This window comes from Gracilinanus agilis, chromosome 6, assembly GCF_016433145.1.
Source record: "Gracilinanus agilis isolate LMUSP501 chromosome 6, AgileGrace, whole genome shotgun sequence".
NCBI lineage: Eukaryota > Metazoa > Chordata > Mammalia > Didelphimorphia > Didelphidae > Gracilinanus > Gracilinanus agilis.
Genome location: NC_058135.1, coordinates 32,842,010 through 32,865,047, shown reverse-complemented (window position 1 = coordinate 32,865,047; position 23,038 = coordinate 32,842,010). Strand labels below are relative to the sequence as shown.

General features: G+C 38.3%; 1 protein-coding gene across 1 annotated transcript in view; it reads left to right on the top strand.

The window, feature by feature from the left end:
* Positions 1–422: 422 nt before the first annotated feature.
* DCK (deoxycytidine kinase) overlaps positions 423–23,038 on the top strand; it is a 64,807-nt gene continuing 42,191 nt past the window's right edge. The window contains exons 1-2 of the mRNA XM_044681602.1: positions 423–513; positions 16,021–16,136. Coding sequence (XP_044537537.1) covers positions 423–513; positions 16,021–16,136 — 207 coding nt within the window. The remainder of the gene's footprint in view (positions 514–16,020; positions 16,137–23,038) is intronic.

Sequence of the window (23,038 nt, the reverse complement as noted above, 5' to 3'; positions counted from 1 at the left end):
TTTTGGGTACCTTCAACTTGGGAGGTTATTCACTGGAAGCCTTCCTTTTCTGGAGGACCAGGCAGCTTCTCTCCCAGGAGCACTGCAGCGGCTACCAAGGAGAGCGCCCCTCCACTGGAGTCCATCGATCACTCGGAAATCGGCCGCTTCTGACTAGCCTTTTTTGGTACTCTGGGCACTTCCTTATCTCTGGAGAAGACTGTGCGGCCCTTCGCGACTCCGGGAGGCTGAGATTGGCGGCGAGTGTTGGGAGAGGCGGAGGAAGCGTCAGCCGAGAGGCGGGGCAAGAGAAGCAGTGCACTACGAAGTCTTCCCGCCCTTCCCCCGCGCGCCAAAATCAAAAGTGCTTGTGGGACGGCGTCTCCCGCGTCTACCCAGCTCGCGCTCTGTCGCACCACAGCCGCAGCTGAGGAGGAGAAGGTATGGCCACCCCACCCAAGAGGAGCTGTCCATCTCCCGCCACCGAAGCGGGGGGGACTCGCCTCAAGAAGATCGCCATCGAAGGCAACATCGGTGAGGAGATGGCACATCAGTCCTCCTGGCCCCGACTCTTTCCCCCTTTCCCCCTCTCCCCACCTCCCCCCTTCCGCAGTCCCGGAGCCGCCCCTGAGCTGATGGGCAGGGAAATTCAGGCCCCGGCAAGGGAGGGAGGGATGAAAGCACTCAAGGACCCTCTGGACACGTGGGGAAACAGAGCTGAAAGGGACTCAGGGACATTCCAGCCATGCGCCCTGAGCTGAGGGTCAGGGAAACAGGCAGCTGAGGTCTAAAAGGCCCGGGAACCTTTCTAACAGACAGACGGGGAAACTGAGGCCCAGGCAAGGCGTCTTAATCTTAGAAGTGGGAGGGATCTCAGAAGCTATTTAGGCCTCTTCCATCATTTTTCTGGTGAGGAAACTGAAGCTGAAAGGTACTAAGTCCTGAGGTCATTAGACTGGTCACAGGAGGTCAGACTCATTCTCCAGTACCAAGACTTAATTCATCCTTATCTAGTCCCCCGAGATACTAGTAAGGCAGGTAAGGTTGGAAGAAGACTTATTCCCAGAGAAACCAAGATTGCAATTGGGTCTCAAACTATCTAAGCTTAGGTTTGTTTTTACTATGGGTGATTAAATTAACCATCTAGATTAGAAAAACTCAAGAGGAAGGATTTAATGATTGTACGCCCTAACTCTAATGCTGGATTCTAGAGAAATCTATTCAACAAACTTTCAGTGCTCAGAAAATGTTATATTTATATGATATAGATGTAATTTTCCCCTTATTTTTTTGGAGGGGGAATTTAATATCTAGTTGCTTTAAAAGGGGAAAACATCTTATGTCCTTTATGTCCTCATCTCATCTTCTCTCACCATTTTGGGTGTTACCTCTGTGGACATGACGAGCAAAATGAAGTCTAACTCCAACTTCTCTCTGCAGCTCTAGACTCAAATGCCAGTAAGATGTATCAATTTCTTCATTTCTGCCATTTCAGCTATCCAAGTCTATGCATACAACATCCAGATCTGAGCCTTTAGATCTTAGCTTTTCCCATTCTCGACTCAGATGCCTATAGGGATCACTCCCTATCTCAGCAGCCTCACTTGCACTTTTTCCAGATTATATGTAGATACAATTTTAAAAAAGCTCTTACCTTCTATTTTTTTAGCAATTCTTTTTTTTAAATTTTCTTTTAAATTTAATTTTTTTAGCAATTCTAAGACAGAAGAGTTGCAAGGGCTAGGCAGTTGGGTAAAGTGACTTGCCCAGGGTTACACAGCTAAGAAATGTCTGAGGCCAGATTTGAATCCAGGTTTTCCTGACTCCAAGCCTGGCATTCTAGCATTGTGCTACTCTAGTTGCCCCTAGATACAATTTTTGCTTGCATTTGAAAAAAACTCATGAAGGAAATAAAGTGAAAAATGGTTTGCTTCAAAATGCCTCCAGAGTCTATTGGTTCCTCCTATGATAGTTGATAGCTTTTATTTGTCCTGAACCTCTTAGAGTTGTCTTGGATCCATGTATTGCTGATAATAGTCAAGTTATTAATTAGTATGAAGTCACTGGAGAGAATAGACAGTCTTTCAAACAATATTAATTTCAACTGTAGAAAAACCAACATTTTTGTCTTATTTGGATGAATTGTCCTTTGCATTATTACAACTAACTGGTTTTGGAAGTTTCTATAGACATTTTTCTCTTGTTTCTCCTTCATACTCCAGAGGTCTTTGTTTTTCTCATCTTGTCACTTTTACAAATGAGGAAACCGAGAACTTGGGAAGTTGTGAAATGCCTAGTTCCCACAGTGAATTGTCAATGACCTAGAAATCCTCATTTTGCAAGCCAGAAAGAATTCTGTAACCTCAAGTTCCACAGCCTTTCTTTGCAGAACTTGTTTTCTAAATTACTCACTGTTATAATGTACTTATACAATCCCTCACCTTATGCTCCCTCGTAGTGGAACACTATTATGTTTTGTTTATGGTGAGTTCACCTCCTGCTTCTGATCTTAGTATTCTGTGTAGAATGACTTTTGGCACAATGGTCTTGGTATAAAACCCTAATCATTAGGAACTTTTTAGTTCCCATGACTTTTTCCCCAACTTTTTGCCTGCATATTCTTGGCTATGTTTGTTCCTTTTTGCCTCCATAAAGAATATTAGTGTATTAGCTTGTTCCAAAAAGAGGTTGAAGAACTGGATATTTGCCCTATTGGAAAATAAGAGTAAGTATTGTTCCCTGCTAAAATCTGTTTTGAGAGTAGTATTTCTTCAACTCTTTGGGATTTGACCAGCATTCCTTTCTCTTTGGCCTTTCAAAAGAAGGCAGAATAGTCTAGTGTTATAAGCTGAGGGAATGATTTTGCAATTCAGTTGGTATCCTGAACTTTTTTTAAGGATATTTTTTGTTGGTTTCTTGGGAACATCACCTATTCTTTTCTTTTCTTTTTTTTTTTAAACTCTTACCTTCTATTTTAGTGTTAGTTCTAAGATAAGAGTGGCAGTGGCTAGGCAATTAGAGTTGTGACTTGCTTAGAGTCACACAGCTAGGAAATGTCTGAGACCAGATTTGAACTTGGGTCCTCCATATATAGCTTAGAAAATGACCAAAGTCTGGCTTTCTCTTCCAAACTGTCTTGCTCCAGTTCTGGGGCAATCATCTAATTTTCTTGTTCTTTACTCAGCTGTTCTTTCATTGCCACTTTCATTTTTATAGATTTTTTTTCCTTGTTAGTATCCCTTGGAGGAGGAAAAAGGAAGGAATGAACCTCTTTTTTACTATTCTGTTGACATGCCAAAGGACTATCAGTTTTTACTTAATCTTTTCTCCTATCTTAATGTGATAGGCAGTGACCTCCCCCTCCCAACCCTGCCCCCACACTGCCTTGCTTCCTGTGCACTTACATGCTATTTTATATTATGGTTATTTGTTTCTGTGTCATACTTCACTTATAGACTCTTATGCTCCATGAGGGCAGATACTCTGTCTCATCTAAACTTTGTTATCTTTCCTAAACCCTAGCATTATACAGGCACTTCCTGTATTTTTGTTGAATTGAGTTGACTGAAGAAAAACTCCTTTAAGCCTCCTTTCTCCTCTTTTGTGCAGAAAAGGAGGGTGGGAATAACAAATGAGCTTTTAATATAGACTCGAGGCAGACCCAGGGATATGTTGGAGCCTGCTCAAACCAGTTCAGGATTGCCAAATTGTCAGTATGAGCATTTATACCTTGGAAATTGGCAAAAGCTATAAATTAGGGCTTGATTTGATATTTTGTTGACTGTCTAGAATTAAGAAAGTCATAGAGAAAATGTTAATAATGCAGATTAAACTTAAAAATGCATTATGCACATGTTTTATCCTCCTGGAGAGCTGGTTGTTAAACACTGATGAGCATGCTCCCGAGTCAGAACTAATATCTATAATATAATAATATTAATCTAATATAAAAGGGAACAAGTGATGATGGGTTGGGAATCTATAGAATTACAGTGATCTTGAAGGAGACCGATGTGCAGGAACAAGGATAGAATACTATGTAACCTGCAGAGTGAGGCTCTCTTGATTGCTAATCATTACTGAGAACTGGGCATGTTGGTTACTTCACAAGGCCTCAGGTTTCTCAGTGATAATAGCTAGTCAGCACTTATTTAGCCCTTTTTTATATTCCGTAAGGTGAATTGTCAATATTATCTCATCCTCATGACAACCATGGAGGTAGGTGCTATTTTTATTCCCATTTTATAGATGAGGAAACTGAGACAGAGGTGAAGTAACTTGCCCAGGGTCACACACCTCATAGATATTTGAGGTGAACTTAGGTCTTCCTGACTCCAGATCCAGGGCTACGCTTTCTATAAAGAGGCATATAATATAATCACATTAACTTACGATAAAACCAGTTTGGTTGTTTTTAGTACATACAGTTCACATTTTAGATGATAATGTCTTTCTTTACAGTTTAGAATACTTCCACATTATTTATCTTGTTAGATCCTCACAAAAGTTATGTGAGGTAGGTAAAGCAAGTGTTATTCTCACTCTTTTATAGTTGAGGAAACCTAGGTTCATATAAGTGACTTTCCTAAGGTCACAAGATAAGTATTTAGAAACTCTTAGTTCCTCTTATTTATCTATTTATCTATCTATCTATTTATTCATTTATTTATTCATTAATTTATTTATCTATCAATTCACCCTTTTATTTGCTTGCTTGCTTATCCATTTATTTATTTAGCTTTTTTGAAATTAGTTAATTTTTTTCCAATATTTTTCCATGTTTATATGATTCATGTTCTCTCCCTCCTCTTTTCCCTCTCCCCTCCGAGAGCTGATAAGCAATTTTACTGGGTTTTACAAATGTTATCACTTGATACCCGTTTCCATATTCATTTTTGTAATAGAGTAATCTTTTAAAACCAAAACCCCAAATCATGTACCCATATAAACAAATGATAAATCATGTTTTTCTTCTGCCTTTCTACTCCCACAGTTGTTTCTCTTGATGTGGATAGCATTCTTTCTTTTAAATCCCTTGGGATTGTCCTGGATTGTTGCATTGCCACTAGTAGCAGAGTCTGTTACATTTGATTGTCCCACAATGTTTCAGTCAGAAATTCTAAGTTCTAAGTGACATCATCTTAAGGGCATTATCTCAAAGAGGAGAAAATACCAAATGTTGCCTCTCCCACCATCAATATCTCTGAGTGTTAATTAGAGCCTCTATAAATTTGTTAGATAATCTCAACGTGACTGTTTTTGTTGCAGGGCAAATCCTTTTATTCTTCTTTCTTGGTTGACTTTTTCTATACTAGTTGTTTCAACTTTGTCTTTTCTTGCCCAGCCTCCTTTGCCATTCTCCCTCACCCTTATTCCTCTCACTAGAGGACTTAGCTTCTTGCTTGACTGAGAAAATAAGACTTCATCCTTCCCCTTTTTCAACTGCTATTCTTTTCTTCTTTATTTTAGGTTTTGATGAAGAAGTGGCCCTTCAGTAGAATCAGCTCAATCCCATAATTCCATCCCTCTTTCTCTTCTTATAGCTTACTCCTTTGATCATTCTCACTTTTTTTTGGTCTTTTTGTCATTTTTGTCTTTTATTTTGTCATGGTCTTTCATCTTCAAACTTCTTATCTACCAGCTGCCTAAAAACATGCCTTGTTTTCATCTATTCTTTGACTTTAAATTATTGTTAAGACTGAGAAAATTGTTGGATTTAGGAATTATGAGATGACTAGTAACTATGAAAAGAATAGTTTGAGTTGAATGGTAGGCTGAAAGTTAGATCTCCAGGGTTTGAAGAGTGAGTTAGAGATAAGGAATTGGTGGTAATGAATGTAGACTTCACACTCCTCAATCTTTGCAATCTAGATTTAGTAGTAAGAAGTCATTGGTTATGCTGGAGAGAGCAATTTGGTTGAGTGGTGAGGATGGAAGCATGGTTTGCAAGAAGTTGAGAAAGTGAGAAGGCAATAGGTGTAGAATCTTAAAAAAGCTGGAATTCTTTTAGGAAGAAGCTAAAAGTACTGTGCAATTTCCCAGTGGAAATCTAGCCCACATTATTCAAGTTCTGGGCCCATCCAGTTCTTTGTGTATCCACAGTTTTTGTCTCATTGATAGACCAGTTCTTTGGATTATTTAATAATATATCATAATTTGGACGATTTTGTTTTTTAATCCACTCTGCTATTTGCTTCTGTTTTATGCGCAAGTTCATCCCATTCACATTCAGAGTTATAATTATCAGCTGTATTCCCCAACATTTTGGTATCTTCTCCTAGTTCTACCCTTTTTTCTTATGCTATTTCCTTTTAAACCATTGGTTTGTTTTAAACAGTCCCCCTTGTCCCCTCCCTTTTTATTCTCCTCTTATTATTTTTTAAGGCCTAATGAATCCCCTCCCCATCTCTTACCCTCCCTTTATGAACTTCCCACCCCACTGTCCCCCTTGGTTTATCCCTTCTGACTTTATCCATAGGATTAGATGGAATTTGATATTCCAATGGATCAGCTACTTTTCCCTCTCAGGATTAATTCCACTGAGAGTAAGGTTTAAGTATTTCCTATTAATGCTCTCTTCCTCTCCTTCTTATAATAGTATTCATCCCTTCCCTTTCCCATGCCCTCTTTGTGTGGTATAGATTATCCTATTTTTCTTATTCCTTCATGTGTCATTCCTTGGTGCCATCTTCTATTCCTCCCCCTTCCACCCTAAACTTTTTTCCCCCCATATAATCTTAGATCATTGAGTATTCCAACTTTTCCCTATGACTAATTCTTCTAATTACTATAATAATAAATACATTTTTTTAGAATTACACATAACATTTCTCCATATCTTATTGAAGCCCTTGAAGAAGGAAATTTAAAGATAAGAGTTTTCTTTCTTTCCCATCTCTTTCTTATTTACCTTTTCATGTTTCTCTTCTTTTTTGTGGTTGGATATCAAACTTTCCATTTCGTCCTGGTCTTTTCTGTGCAAATACTTGGAAATCTTCTATTTTGTTGAATGCCCATACTTTCCCCTGGAAGTATATAGTCAGTTTTGATGAGTAGGTGATCCTTGGTTGTAGACCCAGTTCTCTTGTCTTTCTGAATATCATGTTCCAAGCCTTGCGGTCTTGTAGTGTGGAGGCTTCCAGATCTTGTGTAATCCTGATTGGTGTTCCTTGTTATCTGAATGGTCTCTTTCTGGCTTCTTGTAATATTTTTTCCTTAACTTGGAAGCTTTTGAATTTGGCTATTACATTCCTGGGGGTTGTCTTCTGAAGATTTAGTGCAGAGGGTGTTCTATGGGCTCTTTCAATGTATATTTTGCCCTCTTGTTCAAGAACATCAGGGCAGTTTTCTTGGATAATTTCTTGTTGTATGATATCTAGATTTCTATTTCTTTCTGATTTTTCCAGAAGACCAATAATTCTCAAGTTGTCTCTTCTAGACCTGTTTTCTTGATCTTCTTGTTGAGATATTTCATGTTTCCTTCTATTTTGTCAGTCTTTTGACTTTGCTTTATTAATTCTTGCTGTCTTGTGAGATCATTGGCTTCTACTTGCCCGATTCTAGCCCATAAAGACCGGTTTTCGGCTATAATCTTTTGGTTTTCCTTTTCAATCTGGTCTATCTGGCTCTTCATGGCTTCCAGCTGGTCATTTCTGGTCTTCAATTTGCTTATCATTTCATTTGATTTCTGAACCTCAATTTCCAATTGTGAAATTCTGCCTTTTAAATTGTTATTTTCTTTTTGAACTATTTCCCACTTTTCTTGCCAGATCTCTTCCATCTTTCTCATGATCTCAGATTTGAACTCTTCAAGAGCTTGTGACCAATTTTCATTTTTTTGGGAAGGTTTGGATAATTGTTTGTCCTTCTCTATTTTCTGGATTTTTTCTGTGCAAAAGTTATCAAGTGTTAAGATCTTTTTTCTTAAGTCTTTTTGGTGGTTATTTCTTGGGCCTTGCTTGTCATCATTATGCTGGTTTTTCTTTCTCAGCCAGAAGTCTGAGTGAGGCAGGCAGACTCTCTGTGTATAGAGCTAAGGAGCAGTTTTTGCCTGAGGCTACTTTGCGAATCTCTTGGCTTCCACTGTCTGCTAGGCCTCTGCTGTCCTCAGCCCCTCTCAGCTTCACTCCTTTGCCCAAGGTCTGTGCTCCCCAGCCTCCTGGGGTCTCTGGTCTAGTTGTTTTCAGGGTCAAGCCCCCGGTGGTCCTAGTCAGCTGCCGAGAGCCTGGAAATTGGCCCGCGCTTGCTCCTCCACCTGAGGTTCTCCCCTGAGTCTCAGCGCGCTGAGCTGCTTCCACTGTCTGCTGCCTCTCAGGGTCAAGCTCCTGGTAGTCCCAGTTAGCTGCCAAGAAGCTAAATTTTGCCTCCCCCTCCTCCCTCCAGCTTGCTCTAACTCTGGTGCACAGTCTCTGACTCTGATACTGTGGGTGGGGTGGGGAAGGGTTGATCCGCTCGCGTTTTTATAGGAACTATTTCCCCTCCTTATAGTGTAGAAATGCCCAGATCCCATGTACCTTTGATACCGTGCCCTATTTTGGGGGTCCCTTCTTTCATCTGAATTTGTTTTTTTTTTGTCCTTTGGAGGTATGCTGGTGGTGGGTTGTGAGGAGAGTTAAGCACCCTGTTTTATTCTGCAGCCAACTTAACCTGGAAGTCTCCCATAATTTGGACAATTAATGTTCTTCATTCTCTTGGTTTACCAATTGTAGAAAGTGAATCTGACCTCTTTTGAATGATTTTGGATCTCACTGAGGAGATTTTGTTATGATGCATTTAGAGGACTTTTCTATTTATCCATGACAGTGGCAAATATACTTTGGCAAGAACATACCTCTGTTTTATGCCTTAGTTGTCATTAATACTCAAAGAGAATCTTCCAATAGTTTTCTATATTGATATATTTGTTAAGGACTTTTGTTCTGAAGACACAAAGTGAATATGCTTAGAAGGCATGACACCTTTTGGGAGAAGACTCTTAAGAACCTTTTGGCTCAGTGAGAACAAATCATTTTTTTTTGGTCAACAGCCAATAAGCATTTGGAATTTTCATCTTTACTTGTTTTAGCCTGTTGTAGAATTACTATCATTTGCAAATACTTGCCTGCTCCTTCCTCAAACTTTCATCAAGAATCATATAATCATAGATCTAGAGATAGAAAGGACTTCCTAGGTTATCTAGTCAATTGGTATCACACTCAAATAGAAATGGGAACAAAATCTCAAAGAAGGATCCACGAAGATTGCATATTGACTTAGAAAACCACAACTTACCATTGGCTTTTTATTATTGAATTTTATTTATTTTGTCAGGTATTTCTCAGTTACATTTTTATCTAGTTCAGTAGATATTCAGGAGCCCATTTACTCTGTTCTAGTCCATCCCCCACATTTTACAAATGAGGAAATGGGCCCTGGCAGGTGAACTGACTTACCTTAGGTCACATTAGTAAGTAAGATTCACAAGAACTAATGTTTTAAGTAAATATTGTCAACCTTGAAAAACACAGAACTACCAAAGTAGTTAGAGCAAATGTTTAATGAGGACAAGGGAGACAGTGCTCTAACAGTCTCCACATGGTATCAAGCTCTGGTACTCTGGGAAGGAGATTTTCCAATGAGTTGAAGAACTTGGAGTCTTATATATCTTTTGGAGAATAAAGAACTGGAAGGACAATTGATTGGCTTACATGGACACCAGGGAAGAGGCTGGACTACCTGGAGAGCCTTAGACACAATGGGAAAAACTTCAAAGCATGAGGGGGTGGGTACTTACAATTTAATTATCTCTACTAATTCCATCTAGGCTGAGATCATTGGGTAAGTTCCCAGGGTGGGTTCCATAAAACAAGGCCATCAGTATGTAAATTATTCACATAAATATTTGTATTAGAGATGGGAAAATAAATACCTGAGCTCCTAGTTATTAATTTTTTACCTTTTTTTGGCAACAAGGTCTGTGTTTTTTTTTCTCACAAAACATTTGTCATCCTCCCCTCTTTGAGATATTTTGAGAATTAATTCTTTAATTTTCTTTGTTTCTTTTTTAAACTTTTACCTTCTGTCTTAGAATCAGTACTCTGTATTGGTTTCTTTCTTTTTTTTAAACCCTTAACTTTCATCTTGGAGTCAATACTGTGTATTGGCTCCAAGGCAGAAGAGCAGTAAGTGTAGCAATAGGGGTCAAGTAACTTGCCCAGGGTCACACAGCTGGGAAGTGTCTGAGACTAGATTTGAACCTAGGACCTCCCATCTCTAGGCCTGGCTCTCAATCCACTGAGCTACCCAGCTGCCCCCCTCTGTATTGGTTTCAAGGCAGAAGTGTGGTAAGGTCTAGGCAATGGGGGTCAAGTGACTTGCCCAGGGTCACACAGCTAGGAAGTGTCTGAGGCCAGATTTGAACCTAGGACCTCCCATATCTAGGCCTGACTCTCAATCCACTGAGCCACCCAGCTGCCCCCCTTAATTTTCTTAAAATTATTTTGCCTCTAACATTCACTTCCTCTGTATATATCTAGTCCAGATTCTATTCCTATCTTTGTTTTCTTTCATACCATTTTTACTTCCTCATGTAGGGCACATCAGGGACTGTATCTAAATTTACTCTAAATAAGGTGGCACCTCTCTCAATTAGTCAATAAGTAAACTCTTCATCATTAAACACTTATTAAGTGCTTATTTTTGTGACACATTCTGTGCTTAGCTTGGGGCATATACAGTCCCTGCTCTCAAGGAATTAAAATCTATTGGTAGAGACAGCATGCAAACAACTATGAACAAATAAGATTTATCTAGGATAAATTGACATAATCTCATTAGCATTAAGGAGGATTAAGAAAGGCTTATTTTAGAAGATGGGATTTTAGCTAAAATTAAAGGAAGCTGGGGAAGCCAGGAAGCAGATAAGGAGAGAGCATATTCTAGGCATGGGGATCAACTAGTGTAATGCAGGATTGCTGCAAGAATCTCTTGCACATGCAAATCCACCTGAGGCAATACTGGCAGTTGGGGGGAATAGAATGTTGACCCAGCCAGAGTTCTGGTCTCATGGACAAACCATTAGAGCTGGGCTATAAATAACCCTGAAGTACCAACTGAAGGGCTTTTGGCTTTTGGGCTTTTGGCTTTTTGGCTTTTGGGCTTTGCCTGATTCCCTTGACCTCTCCCTTGACATCCTGCTATTCCCTGGATTTCCCCATTGGGCCCTGGGAGGAGGGTATTTTTGGTGGGTGGAGATCAGGGGAACTAGCTTCTATAGGCAGGCAGGGACAATCTTAAACCAAGCCATCACCTCATCAAGTAATCTGCTAAACTTTATTACATCAGGGCAGTGAATTCATCCCTGGCTGAAGGGCCAGTTCCCTCAGCCTGATTCCCCTCTTCTGTGACCCTTCCCCAGTTCCAGCTTCTCCCTTAGCAGCAGTTACCAGACCTTAACCCCTTTTCCCTCAGCTTACCCTTGGCTTTACTAAACCCCTTTGGCTTTTATAAAATGAGCGTCTGGTGATTCATTGTGACAACTACTAAGGCAAGAGGCTGAAGAGGGAAAGAATAACTTTCCTTTATTTCTTGAGGGCTAAGTCAGGCATCCATTTTGAGCAGGAAGTGAACCAGCTACCACTTCCAGTAGGCTGGGAGCTGCTCTCCAAAAGGGAGGGGCTCTTTACTCTTCCCCTGAAGGGAACCTTAGAGATAACAGGGAGGCTGAATAAAACCTTTCAGCCAGGCTCACATAATCTCTGGCTGATGCAAATTATCCTGTACCCAAAAGATAGCCTTCCTGCTTGAAGACCCAGCTGATACTACCCAGAGTCCCTCAAATACAGAGCCCTCAAGTACCAGCCTCCATTAGCAACATATCTTATTTCCTTTTTATCCCATTACACCGGTCAAAATGCTGAGTCCATAGATGGAATTTCTTTTTGAGGGACAGCAAGTATATGCCTATATTGCTATTGCAGCATCCATTGGTGCTGTGGAAGGATAAGTGAGGTATAAGAAGACTGAAAAAGTAGGAGGGAACCACTTTGAAAAGGCCTTTGAATGCCAAAAAAAAAGGATTTTTACTTTTGATCCTGGAGGGAGCCACTGGAGTTTATTGAATGGAGAAGAATGTGACATAGTTAATTTTGTACTTTGAGAAGATTAATTTTATGGTCAAGTAGATGATGGACTGGAGTGGGAGTGGAGAGAAACTTGAGGCAAGAAGACAATCCAGAAGGCTATTGCAGTAATCTAGTGTGAGGTAAGGAGAGCCCTCATCACGGTGGTAGCAATGTCAAGGAAGAAGAGGGAGCATATGCAAGAGATGTTATGAAGGTGAAATCAACAGGCAATAGATTGGATATAGGGATGGACAGAGAGAAATGGTAAGGAGATAATATGCTGTTGCCTAGGTACTGAACCTGGATGACTGGGAGGATGGTGGTGTCCCCTCAACAGTAATAGAGAAGTGTGAGTGTGTGCGTGAGAAAGATAATGAGTTCAGTTTTGGATGTGTTGAATTTCAGATGGCTATAGGTTCTCCATTTAGAGATCAGCAAAGAGGTGAGGGCTGGAAAAGTAGAATTGAGAATCTTCAGCATTGAGATGATAATTGAATCCATGGCTGTTGATGAGATCAATAAATGAAATTGTATAGAGGGAGAAGATGGTCCAGGACAGAGCCTTGAAGGACACTCAACCTTTAATGAGCTCATTGTGGCCTTTGAACCAGCAAAGGAGCCAGAGAAGGAGTAGTCAGAGATGTAAGAGGAGAACCAGGAGAAAGAAGTATCATAGAAACAGAGAAAACAGAATAAAAGGGAGAAGAGTGCAATCTATAGGCTGTGGAGAGGTCAAGGGGGAGGAAAGTCTGTTACTAAAAGTTTGATGGATCTTTTGCATTTTTGCATTTCTTCAGTTTTACTTCAAAATATTCTTGGGATGATTTTGCTAAACTGGGCATTTTGTTAAGCTTTCGCTTTCTACCTTTCCCTCGAATGTTACTATTTTATTAGGCAATATTCCTTATTGTGGCAGCTAGGCAGCCCAGTGGAGAGAGCCCCCAAGCCTGGAGTCAGGAAGAGAGTCAGCTTCCTGAATTCAAGTTTGACCTCAGACACTTAATTAGCTGTGTGACATTGGACCAGTCACTTAAAACTGTTTGTCTCAGTTTCCTCATCTATAAAATGAACTGGAGAATGATGTGGCAAACCACCCGAGTCTCTCTGCCAAGAAAACCCCAAATGGAGTTATGAAGAGTTGAACACAACTAAAATAACTGAACAACCACAATAACAAAATTCTCTGCTGTTAGATTTTACAAACAAGAAGTTTATTATAGCAATTATTATTAGCAAACTGTGCTTACCCTTGGCAAGCTCAAACTCTTTGCTTAGTAAAAAGATGGAAGTTTGCTAGCCTTGATGGATTATTTTCAAGCTTGTTTCATCTCCTTGTGACAATTGATTTTACATTGTTTCAATTTTCCCAGGCAACTCTGAAACTAAATTGCAGAATAATTTCAGATCTGCATTGGGTGAGGAAGTTTCCTCACCTGGAGTTTCCTATGTGGAAGAAATTTTCTTTAGGACTAATAATAGTTTGTCATTCTTCTTTTATCCATTTCCTTTTTTTAAAGACTCAACAGTTGTTTAAATAGATTTGAAAGAGTAGTTTCAATTTCTCTTTTTAGTCTTTTAGTTGATGTTGATTTTGGCCTTTCTTTGCTATTAAAAATCAATGCTATGTATATGAGTCATGAAACTTGGGATCTGGGCAAGTTGACGACAATGTCTGAGTCCTGTGTCAGATAACTGAAAGAAAGGCTCCATAGTTAGAAAGGGGCAGATGACCCCCTGTTGCTTTCAGAAATCCTTTTGGGGAGATAGATGAGCTTTTGAGTATTCTAGATGACTAGCAGGAAACAAAATGGTGATCACCTGTAATCCATCATCACCCACAATGTTTTTAACTCTTCAGTTTTAACCGTGGTGAAGAATGTAATGTGTGGGGAATAAATATACATTGTGACCTTTTAAAAAAAAAATCAATGCTATGCCTGTATACATTTTGCTGATTCAGAATTAACTGCCACATCACAAATTAGTCATTTAATTTCATTTTTTTAAAATTATGTTTTATTTTGTCAGTCAGCAAAAATCAACTCAGTCCCCAGCCCCAAATTAAGAATAAGAGAAAAACAAAGCCCCTCTTACAGATGTGTTTGGTCAAGCAAAACAAATTTTTCCTATTGCCTACAAAAATGTCAATGTTTCTCCCATCCTCAAAAAACTCCCTCACTTGATCCTTCTATCCCTTTTAATTATCATCATATCTACTTTACCCTTTGTGGCATAAATTCTTTGGAAAGCTATAACTTCTAGAGGATCTAAATTTGTATTCAGGCGCTGCTACTTACTACTTATCTGACTTTAGGCAAGTCACTTAATCTTTTAGATCTGTGGTTTCTAAATTTGAAAAATGAAGTGGTTACATTAAATAGGCCACTATTTCTTTCATCTTTATAGCCATGAACCTCTGACTCTAATATGTATAGGCATGAGGCTTCTGTACAGGCTTTAATCCTTTGACCCTTCATTCTTCATTCATTTCATACTCTTGTACCATTTTTTCCACTGGTTATTCCACCTCCCCATGTTCACCTTTGTCCTGAATTTACCCAATATTAAAATATATGTTGATTGAATTTGGAAGGGTCTCATTAAGTTCTTAATGGAATTTCTTTATCTCTACAATAAACAGTGGTATATAAATTACAGTCATTTTCATAGGATTATTTTCCTAAATCCTTATCAACATAGAAACCATGCAAACTCTTGTGAATTGTTTTCTATTTTTGGTTCTAGGATAGAACTAATCACACCAACTTCTTTATTTACATCAATATGGCAAACCTCTGTGGGCCAATTTTCATTTGGTTGCAACTTTTTTGTCTTCTGGTTTAATTTATACTTAGTGATACAAATCTCAGTTCATCCAGTAAAATAGTCATTGGACAAATTTTGACTATTGAGACTGTTCAGATAGAATCTAAACACCATGTACTTCTCTCAATGCTCTCTTTTCTACTACTGTCTTCCCATTACTGGAGAAGTTGATTGGCTGAACAAGACAGGGCTATTTTGTATTTTTCTTTTGATTGAAGAATTTTTCTAACATCCTTCTGATAAGTCTCTCTTTATTTAACTGGGTTGATTCTTGGTAATCAGAGCAGGAAATCAGAAATCTAGTCTATTGCTAAAAGGCTTTGAGTCCTGCTACAGCATGATAGGACTGCTAGGACTTGTGAGTCATTTGCATAACCTTGGAGAATCCAGGGCTTTGGAAAAGTACAGTATTTCCTGAAATTCTCAGTTAATTTTTAGTCATTTGAAGCATAATGATCCTGGACCAAGTTTGACCCAAGAGAAGAGATTAGAAAATGCATAACACTCCCTTCATTTTTGATGTGGGTGATTATAAATGTAGGATGTTGTTTGATGTGCTGGCAGGAGGAGTGTGTTGGTTTTTGAAGAGCTGCTATTTTCTTTTTTCTTCCTCAAATATGGTTCCTTGGGGAGAGGAAGAAGGTGTATATCTGAAAATCTGGGCAATATAAAAAGGTATCAATAAAAAATTTAAAACTATATAAATGGTCTTAGAACTAACAAAATCTTCCTTTTTAGAAATTACTATGGTACTTGTTCAGAGAAGTAAATTTGGCCAGTTGGTCAAAGAGCCAAATAGTTAAATATATTACATAGTTAAAAATATAATGTGGCAACAACTTAAGTTATTAAGACTTAGAAAGTGTCTATGACTAGCATATCTCAACCTTTACTTTTCCCATTCTTTTGTTCATTTACATTTAAAATCAAAACTAGAAATCCACAAAATATCATCTGTTTTTGCAGATTTGTCTTACATTTTTAAAAACTGAAAACTCCAGAAATTGTTTTTTTAAAATGTGTGCTATAATATATCTTATTTTAAGAACAAATTTATAAAGGTTAATGAATACTTAGCACTTTCTAATTATTGTATTCTTTTACCTTTTGACAGCTGCAGGGAAGTCAACATTTGTAAATATCCTTAAGCAAGTCTCTGATGATTGGGAAGTGGTTCCTGAGCCTGTTGCCAGGTGGTGCAATGTTCAGAGCACTCAGGATGAATTTGAGGTATGAAAATGGTGCATTGCTTATTCAGTGCTCAATATGGCAATTCAATTTTTTTTTGTTTCCATCCAAATGAAACCATAACATATATGAAACTATATAAATATTTCCCATATTTATATAGCTCATAAACTATATAAATAATTCAAAGTTACAGCAGTGTTTTGTTATTATTTGTTTATATTTTCCCTCCTGTAAAACAGAATTTAACTTCAAATAAAGCATTTTTTAAAGTGCCTGCTATGTGCCAGGCACTAAAGTACTTGAAGTGTTCTGAAAGACTTTATATTTGTTGGGTTTTATTTTAAAGCAACAGTCAAACCTATGACCTCCTTTTTCAACCCTGTTTTAATAATAACCAATATGCTATTTCTTATCATTATCAGAAGGTAATTTTAAACTTTAAACTCAGGTTGAAATTCCATCTTCCCATGTGAGAGTCATTTGTCCATACAGTTTTGCAGAGGGGAAAGTGAGGGGGGAAAACCATGAAATATTGTTTTTCCAATATAGTAAAATCTTTTGATGATTTCTTCATTATAAATGTCTTTTTTTGTCATAAATACTGTATTTCTGAAAGATAAATGAAAATTTTAAATTAATAATTTTGGGTGAATAACAGCAGGCGAGGCATACCACAGGTAAAAATTATATATGTGTAAGAAATCTAAGTTGTTCAGATCTTGATAAGATAAAACACTAAAAGATGGCTATTTAAAAATCTTAGCTGCTGGTATGAGGGAAGGGCAGGAATAATTGTGTATTTAAATTTGCAAACAGAACATTAAACAAGTACATCCTAAACTTTTTGGAGAGTAAGAAAGAGAGTGAAGGGTCTTGATAGTATATGAAGATTGATTGAAGGAACTAGAGATCATTATTCTGAAGAAGAGAAGGTGTGAGGTAGAGTAGGGGAGGAACATGATAGCTTTTTTTTTAAACTCTTATCTTCCATCTTAGAATACTAAGTAATGGTTCCAAGACAGAAGAGCAGTAAGGGCTAGGTAATTGGGGCCAAGTGACTTGCCCAGGGTCACACAGCTAAGAAGTGTCTGAGGCCAGGTTTGAACCCACAACCTCCTGCTCCAGGCTTGCCTCTCAATCATCTGAGCCATCTAATTGCCCCAAGATAGCCATTTTTAAATTTTTGAAGAGCAGACATGTTGAAGAGGGATTACATTTGTACTGTTTGTCTCTAATTGGCAAAACCAGGAGTAAAAAGGAGGCAAATTTAGGCAAATTTCCTATCAATGTGAGCTATCAAAAAATGAACTGTAAAGAGCTGGGTTTAAGGGGAAAGACAATTCTGTTTTCGACCTGTTGAAGTTTGAGATACTTATAGGACCTGTATATAGAAAAATGAATTTAATAGCAGTTAGTAATGTGGGAGAGAGTATATAGAGACTGTGAATATAGTAAAATGTGACATAATTGGTATTTTGCACATAGAGACTTGGGAGGCGTGTGTATAGAAATGATAATTGAACTCATTGAGATCACTTAAGAAAACAAGAGTAGGAAGGGAAGGAAAAGTGGGCCCCATACAGAGCCCCACACTTACTGGGTATAGTATAATGGCAATCAGGGAAAGGCAGATAGGAGAAAGCAATCAAGAATGCTAAGGGAAAAGAGTTTGCCCAAGAGGAAGCTTGGTCAGCAACATCACAAACCACAGTGGGAGCCAAAAGAATGAAGAAATTCCTTATATCCAGTCAGTAGCCGAGCCAGTCTAATCTAGTCTGTCTCCACCACTTTTCTACTCAAGGAAAGGCCAGGCAAGACAACAAGAATTTATTACTATATGTCCAATTCTGCTAAACTCTGGGGAGAATGGTAATAGGAATGATGATAATAACTAACATACACATAAAAAGTATATAAATATAATGCTTCACAGATCTAAAAGTGGAAGAGGATCATTTGATCCTCATAATAACCTTGTGAGGTATGTGCTATTATCTCCATTTTATAGACAAGAAAACTGACTCTGAAAAAGGTTGAATGATTTGTCTAGATCTCATACAATTAAGCTAGTAAGTGTCTGTGACAGGATTTGAACTCGAGTTTTCCAGACTTCATGGCCATCACTCCATTTACAAGTCAAGCAAGGAGAGGGGAATGATAGATGATTGGCCTAGACCAGTCTCTAAAACCGATGCCTCAGTAGGAACTCATCAATAGAAGAAAGGGGTTGGAGAGGTGGAGGTGTGTACCAAGATGAAAGGGCCACAAGCTTGGTGGGAAAATCTAGAGAGTTAGAAGCAGAGTGGGGACAAGAAGCAAGCATGGCCCTCATACAACCTTTTCTCTCCACTTGTACAGCCCCCACGTTAATTCAGGGTTTAATCATCTCTGTATTATTTAAAAAAAATTTTTTTCAAACCCTTAACTTCTGTGTATTGGCTTATAGATGGATGAGTGATTAGGGTGGGCAATGGGGGTCAAGTGACTTGCCCAGGGTCACACAGCTGGGAAGTGCCTGAGGTCAGATTTGAACCTAAGACCTCCCGTCTCTAGGCCTGACTCTCAATCCACTGAGCTACCCAGCTGCCCCCTCATCTCTGTATTATTGAATTTGTTTTCTAATTGTTCTTTCTGCTTTCTCTTCCTCTGTCAATCCATGTAACCTGCAGCTGGCAGAATATTCCTCCTAATAATGTGTAAGGCAGATTCTGCCACTTCCCTGCTCAAGAATCTTCTGTGATTGCCATTCTGCAATTTCCTCTAAGGGACATTTAAAGCATCTAATAGTTTAGCATCAGCCTAGCTTCTCAGACTTATTTAACATTATTTCTTTTAGAGAACTCTCTATTTTAGTAATTACCCAAATATTTCCTGTCTATGACATTCTATCGTGTAACTGATGCCTTTGCAAAAACCCCTTCCTAGAATGTGTTCCCTAGCATTCTTCCAACACCAGTTCTTATAGGGGGGCTTTTCTTACCTGACCCACTGCCCTGTCTTGAGTTTACTCTTCATTTGTCAGTGCACAGATTGTATTTCTAGCAGATTATAAACCCCTTGAGAACAAGGACTTTTTTTTCTCCCATCCTTGATTCACCAGTGCTTAGTATAATGGCTTGCCTAATAAATTGACTAGTAATAGAAGTAACATTGCTTTTTATTAAGAGAGGCCTTAGTTTCTAGCAGCTGACTTAAAGCTTTTTCAGGTTATCTTATTTTTTTTTTTGTTCTTTTGCCTGCCCCCTGGTGGCAGAAATATTGTGAGGCGCTTAATATTGCTACCACTAATTTTGATGACAAAACAGGAAGGTTGGACAGTTGATTTGCACTGCTTTTACTGTCTCTGGGCAGGATTATTAGCCAGACCTTCTAGCATTGTCCATATTTATGTAGAAAGCTTATTTTACTATCATACTGAAAGAGAAATCTACCTCCAAAAGGAGATAGATTTATTGGGAATGACCTAGATGGATTGGTGATAGAAAAACCCAAATAGGGACTTTCCCAGGGCCAGTAAGCACAACTCCCTGCAATTATAGAAAAACAAGTTTATTGAGGTTAGGGAAATGGTAGATAAGGTCCTAAATCTATACAGCTCTTACTCCTTCCCCCAATCTATGTCCCCCCTCACGGAGTTGCTCTTTTTGTCTTCTCAGTCCTCCTTATTCGCTCCCTGATCTTATCTAGACCCCCAAACTATCTGACTACCTAAATATCACAGATTGCCTTTAAAAGGCTGAGGATACAGGACTCACAGAAGTACTGAGTCCTTACCCAAAGCCTGGGGTTGGCTTCCTAGGTAAACCCAAAGTCCTAGGTGACAAACCCCAGGTTTACCTTAATCAAGTTGTCTCTGACAGGTTGATCTCAGTACTTCAGGGAAAGGCAGGTCTCTTCCAAGGCAGTTCTCCAACCCAGGAATTTCCTAATCTTTCCAAAAGACTAGTCATTTCCTAGGAGATACTAGAGTAAAGACCCTCCTTACCAACTCAGAGGACAGCCAGATTAAGAGCGACAGTATTTATTTCCAGTAAAACTCCCAAGATCCTCCTCTCCTTCTAGAATCTTCTCCCAGGGTTTGTGTCTAAATTCTCCTCCTTTCCTCTTAAAGACAATCCGTGCATTTTTCCCAATTCCTTATCACTTATCTTTACAATACTTTGATGATTTATGTTGCTGTTCAGGACCAAAGCACAAATCAGTGAAAACCTTTATTGCGTATCCTGTTCTTCTCACACAGATTGTGATAAGATATGCTTTGCTCTTGTTTGTCTCTACTGTATCGAATGTCTTGTGTGGAAGAAAACTCACTCTTTCAGACACTACATAACTCCTGAAAGCTTCTGCAGTATAAAGAGGAAGGTTGCTAAACCCACTATCAGATGAAAATTAACTTTGGGAGCTTAACTGAGTACTGATTGATAGAATACCTTCTTCCCAAGTGGTCTTTGAAGCTACTTGCTAACCTTTTTTTATTGTTTGACAGGAAGCTATCTAGTCTCTTTACAAGGTTTCATCTGAGCTCCAGGAAGCTATAGAAGCTATAGAAAAGGGTGAAATTCCCAAAGATCATGTATTGTCCACATTTAAGTACCCGGTACAATTTAATTTAATTTCTATGCTACCAATCATCTCTCAATTATTTTTAGCAATGGAGGCAAAGTAGAAAATAGTTATTCTAAAAAGCTGGATATTTGGTGATTTTGTTTCTAACAAACAGAAAAATTGCAGGATATGAGTCTATCCATATGGAGGTGAATGAATTATACCTAAATACTATTCCTGTACTTCAGGTAGTGACAGTGAAATTGAAGAATAGTAATATGTCTCTTGAGTAGTTTGTGTCAAAAAGGTTTTCTTCAGATTTAGATAAGAGAAGCAGGCATATTATATGAATCCCTGACCCATCAGAATGTAGACTCCTTGAGGTGAAGTACTGTTACATTTTTATCTTTGTATGCCTAGTGCCTAAGCTTGCTTTGCTCATAGTAGGCACATTATGCTTATTGGTTGACCTACAAAAATATAACTCTTTATTAAGAAAACAGTCCATATATTGATTTAATTCAATTTTCACTTATTAACTTAGAATAGAGAAGGAAATAAATTCAAAATCTGAATTTAAATTGGATACCTTAGTTGCTAACTTCCTTAAAAACTCTTCTTCTAGCTCAGTGATGGCAAATCTTTTAGAGATGGAGTTACTGGAGCCTGCTCCCACCCCAACCCCCAGATGGAGTGCCATGCCTGTCTCCTTGTCCCCCCCCTTACCCCACATAGGGGATGGAGAAAGCACTCCCATTGGGCTGCTGGGAAAAAATGTGAAAAAATGTGCTCAGGCACAGTGGAACAGGGGAGCAGCTCCTCCCCAGTCCCTCTGCCTTTCTAGTAATGAACTCTGGGAGTGGGGGGTGGGGAGGGAGGGGTGGCCTAGTGCCCATAGAGAGTGCTCTGTGTGCCATTTTTGGCACCCTTGCCATAGGTTTCACCATTACTGCATTAGCTGATGCTTTGGCTAGAAGGCATTTAATAAATGTAGATTGATTGATCTGCTTGGTTAAACTTTCCTTTTCTTATACACAAAAAAAATCTCCTTCCTTATCTTTCTGCCTCTGAAGTTATGATTTGAATCTTTTCAGGATTCCTAGTCTTGACTATTGTAGGCTGCTATTCAAAATAAAAGTGTTATTTTCTCCTCCCTATCACTTGGTGCTTTTCTTTCCCACCCAGACTATTCTTAGTTTGCTGTCTAGAGCTCTAAGTCCTTTTGTGTTATCTCTACCATAGCCTCAGAAATCTCTTTGTAAAATGAAGCTGTATAGAGTTTCATAGATCTCATTTCCAACTGACTCAGAACCTTTTTTATCTTGTGAATAAATTCTCTATTTCACACCTGGCAACCTAGAATTATACCCTTTTACTTATGAATACCTTTAAATGATTATTTTAAAAATCCTAAGCCAGTTTTATAAAAGGTTGTAGACTTTTATGTCAGTTTTCTATTTTTTACAAATAGATTTTCTCATATTGGAGTTTCTGAAGAAAGTCATTACTTTTATATTTGAAGATTGTCATACATTATTTTATCTTAAAATTTTTTCCATGATTCATGTTTTCTCCTTCCCCTCATAGCCCTTCCTTCCCTTTCTGGAGTTGACAAGCAATTCTACTGGGTATGTACATATACATATATATATCTATATATATATCTATATATATATCTATATCTATATATCATCACTCAAACCCATTTCCATATTATTCATTTTTGTAAAAGAACAATCTTTTACAAACCAAAACCTTAATTCACATATCCATATAAACAAGTGATAAATAACATGTTTTCTTCTGGATTTCTATTCCCACAGTTCTTTCTCTTGATGTGGATAGTATTGCATTGCTTTTAGTAGCAAAGTTAATAACATTTGATCATCCCAATTCATACATTCTTTATTTGATGGTATACCACAAGCTCTGAAAAAACACACACAAAATTGTGAGTCATCCAAAGGTCAAGGCTGAGACGTGTCATCATCTATATATTGGTTGTAGAGATTTGGTAAAGAAGTTTATATTCCCTTAGGCTCTTATGGATTTCAATTATATTCCCTCTCAATCTCCCCTTTTTCAGATTGAACTTGAACTTTAATCTTTTTAGCCCATACTCATATACTAATTTCCCTAACTTCCTGGTGGTTTTAGTTTTCCCTTTCTGGACCCTTTCCAGTTATATCTTTACTATCATATGCTGTTAGGATATATTTGTTTAATTATTTTTATCGGTACTTTATATTTCAATGAGAAGGAACTTGACAATACAGACCTTTTTATTTCAATTTTACAGTAATTCTATTTTTTAAAGTCTAGTGAAATTACCATATTCTTTTCCTGTACAAATTTCTCTTCTCCCCTTCTTGGGAGGCAGCTAGGTGGTGCAGTAC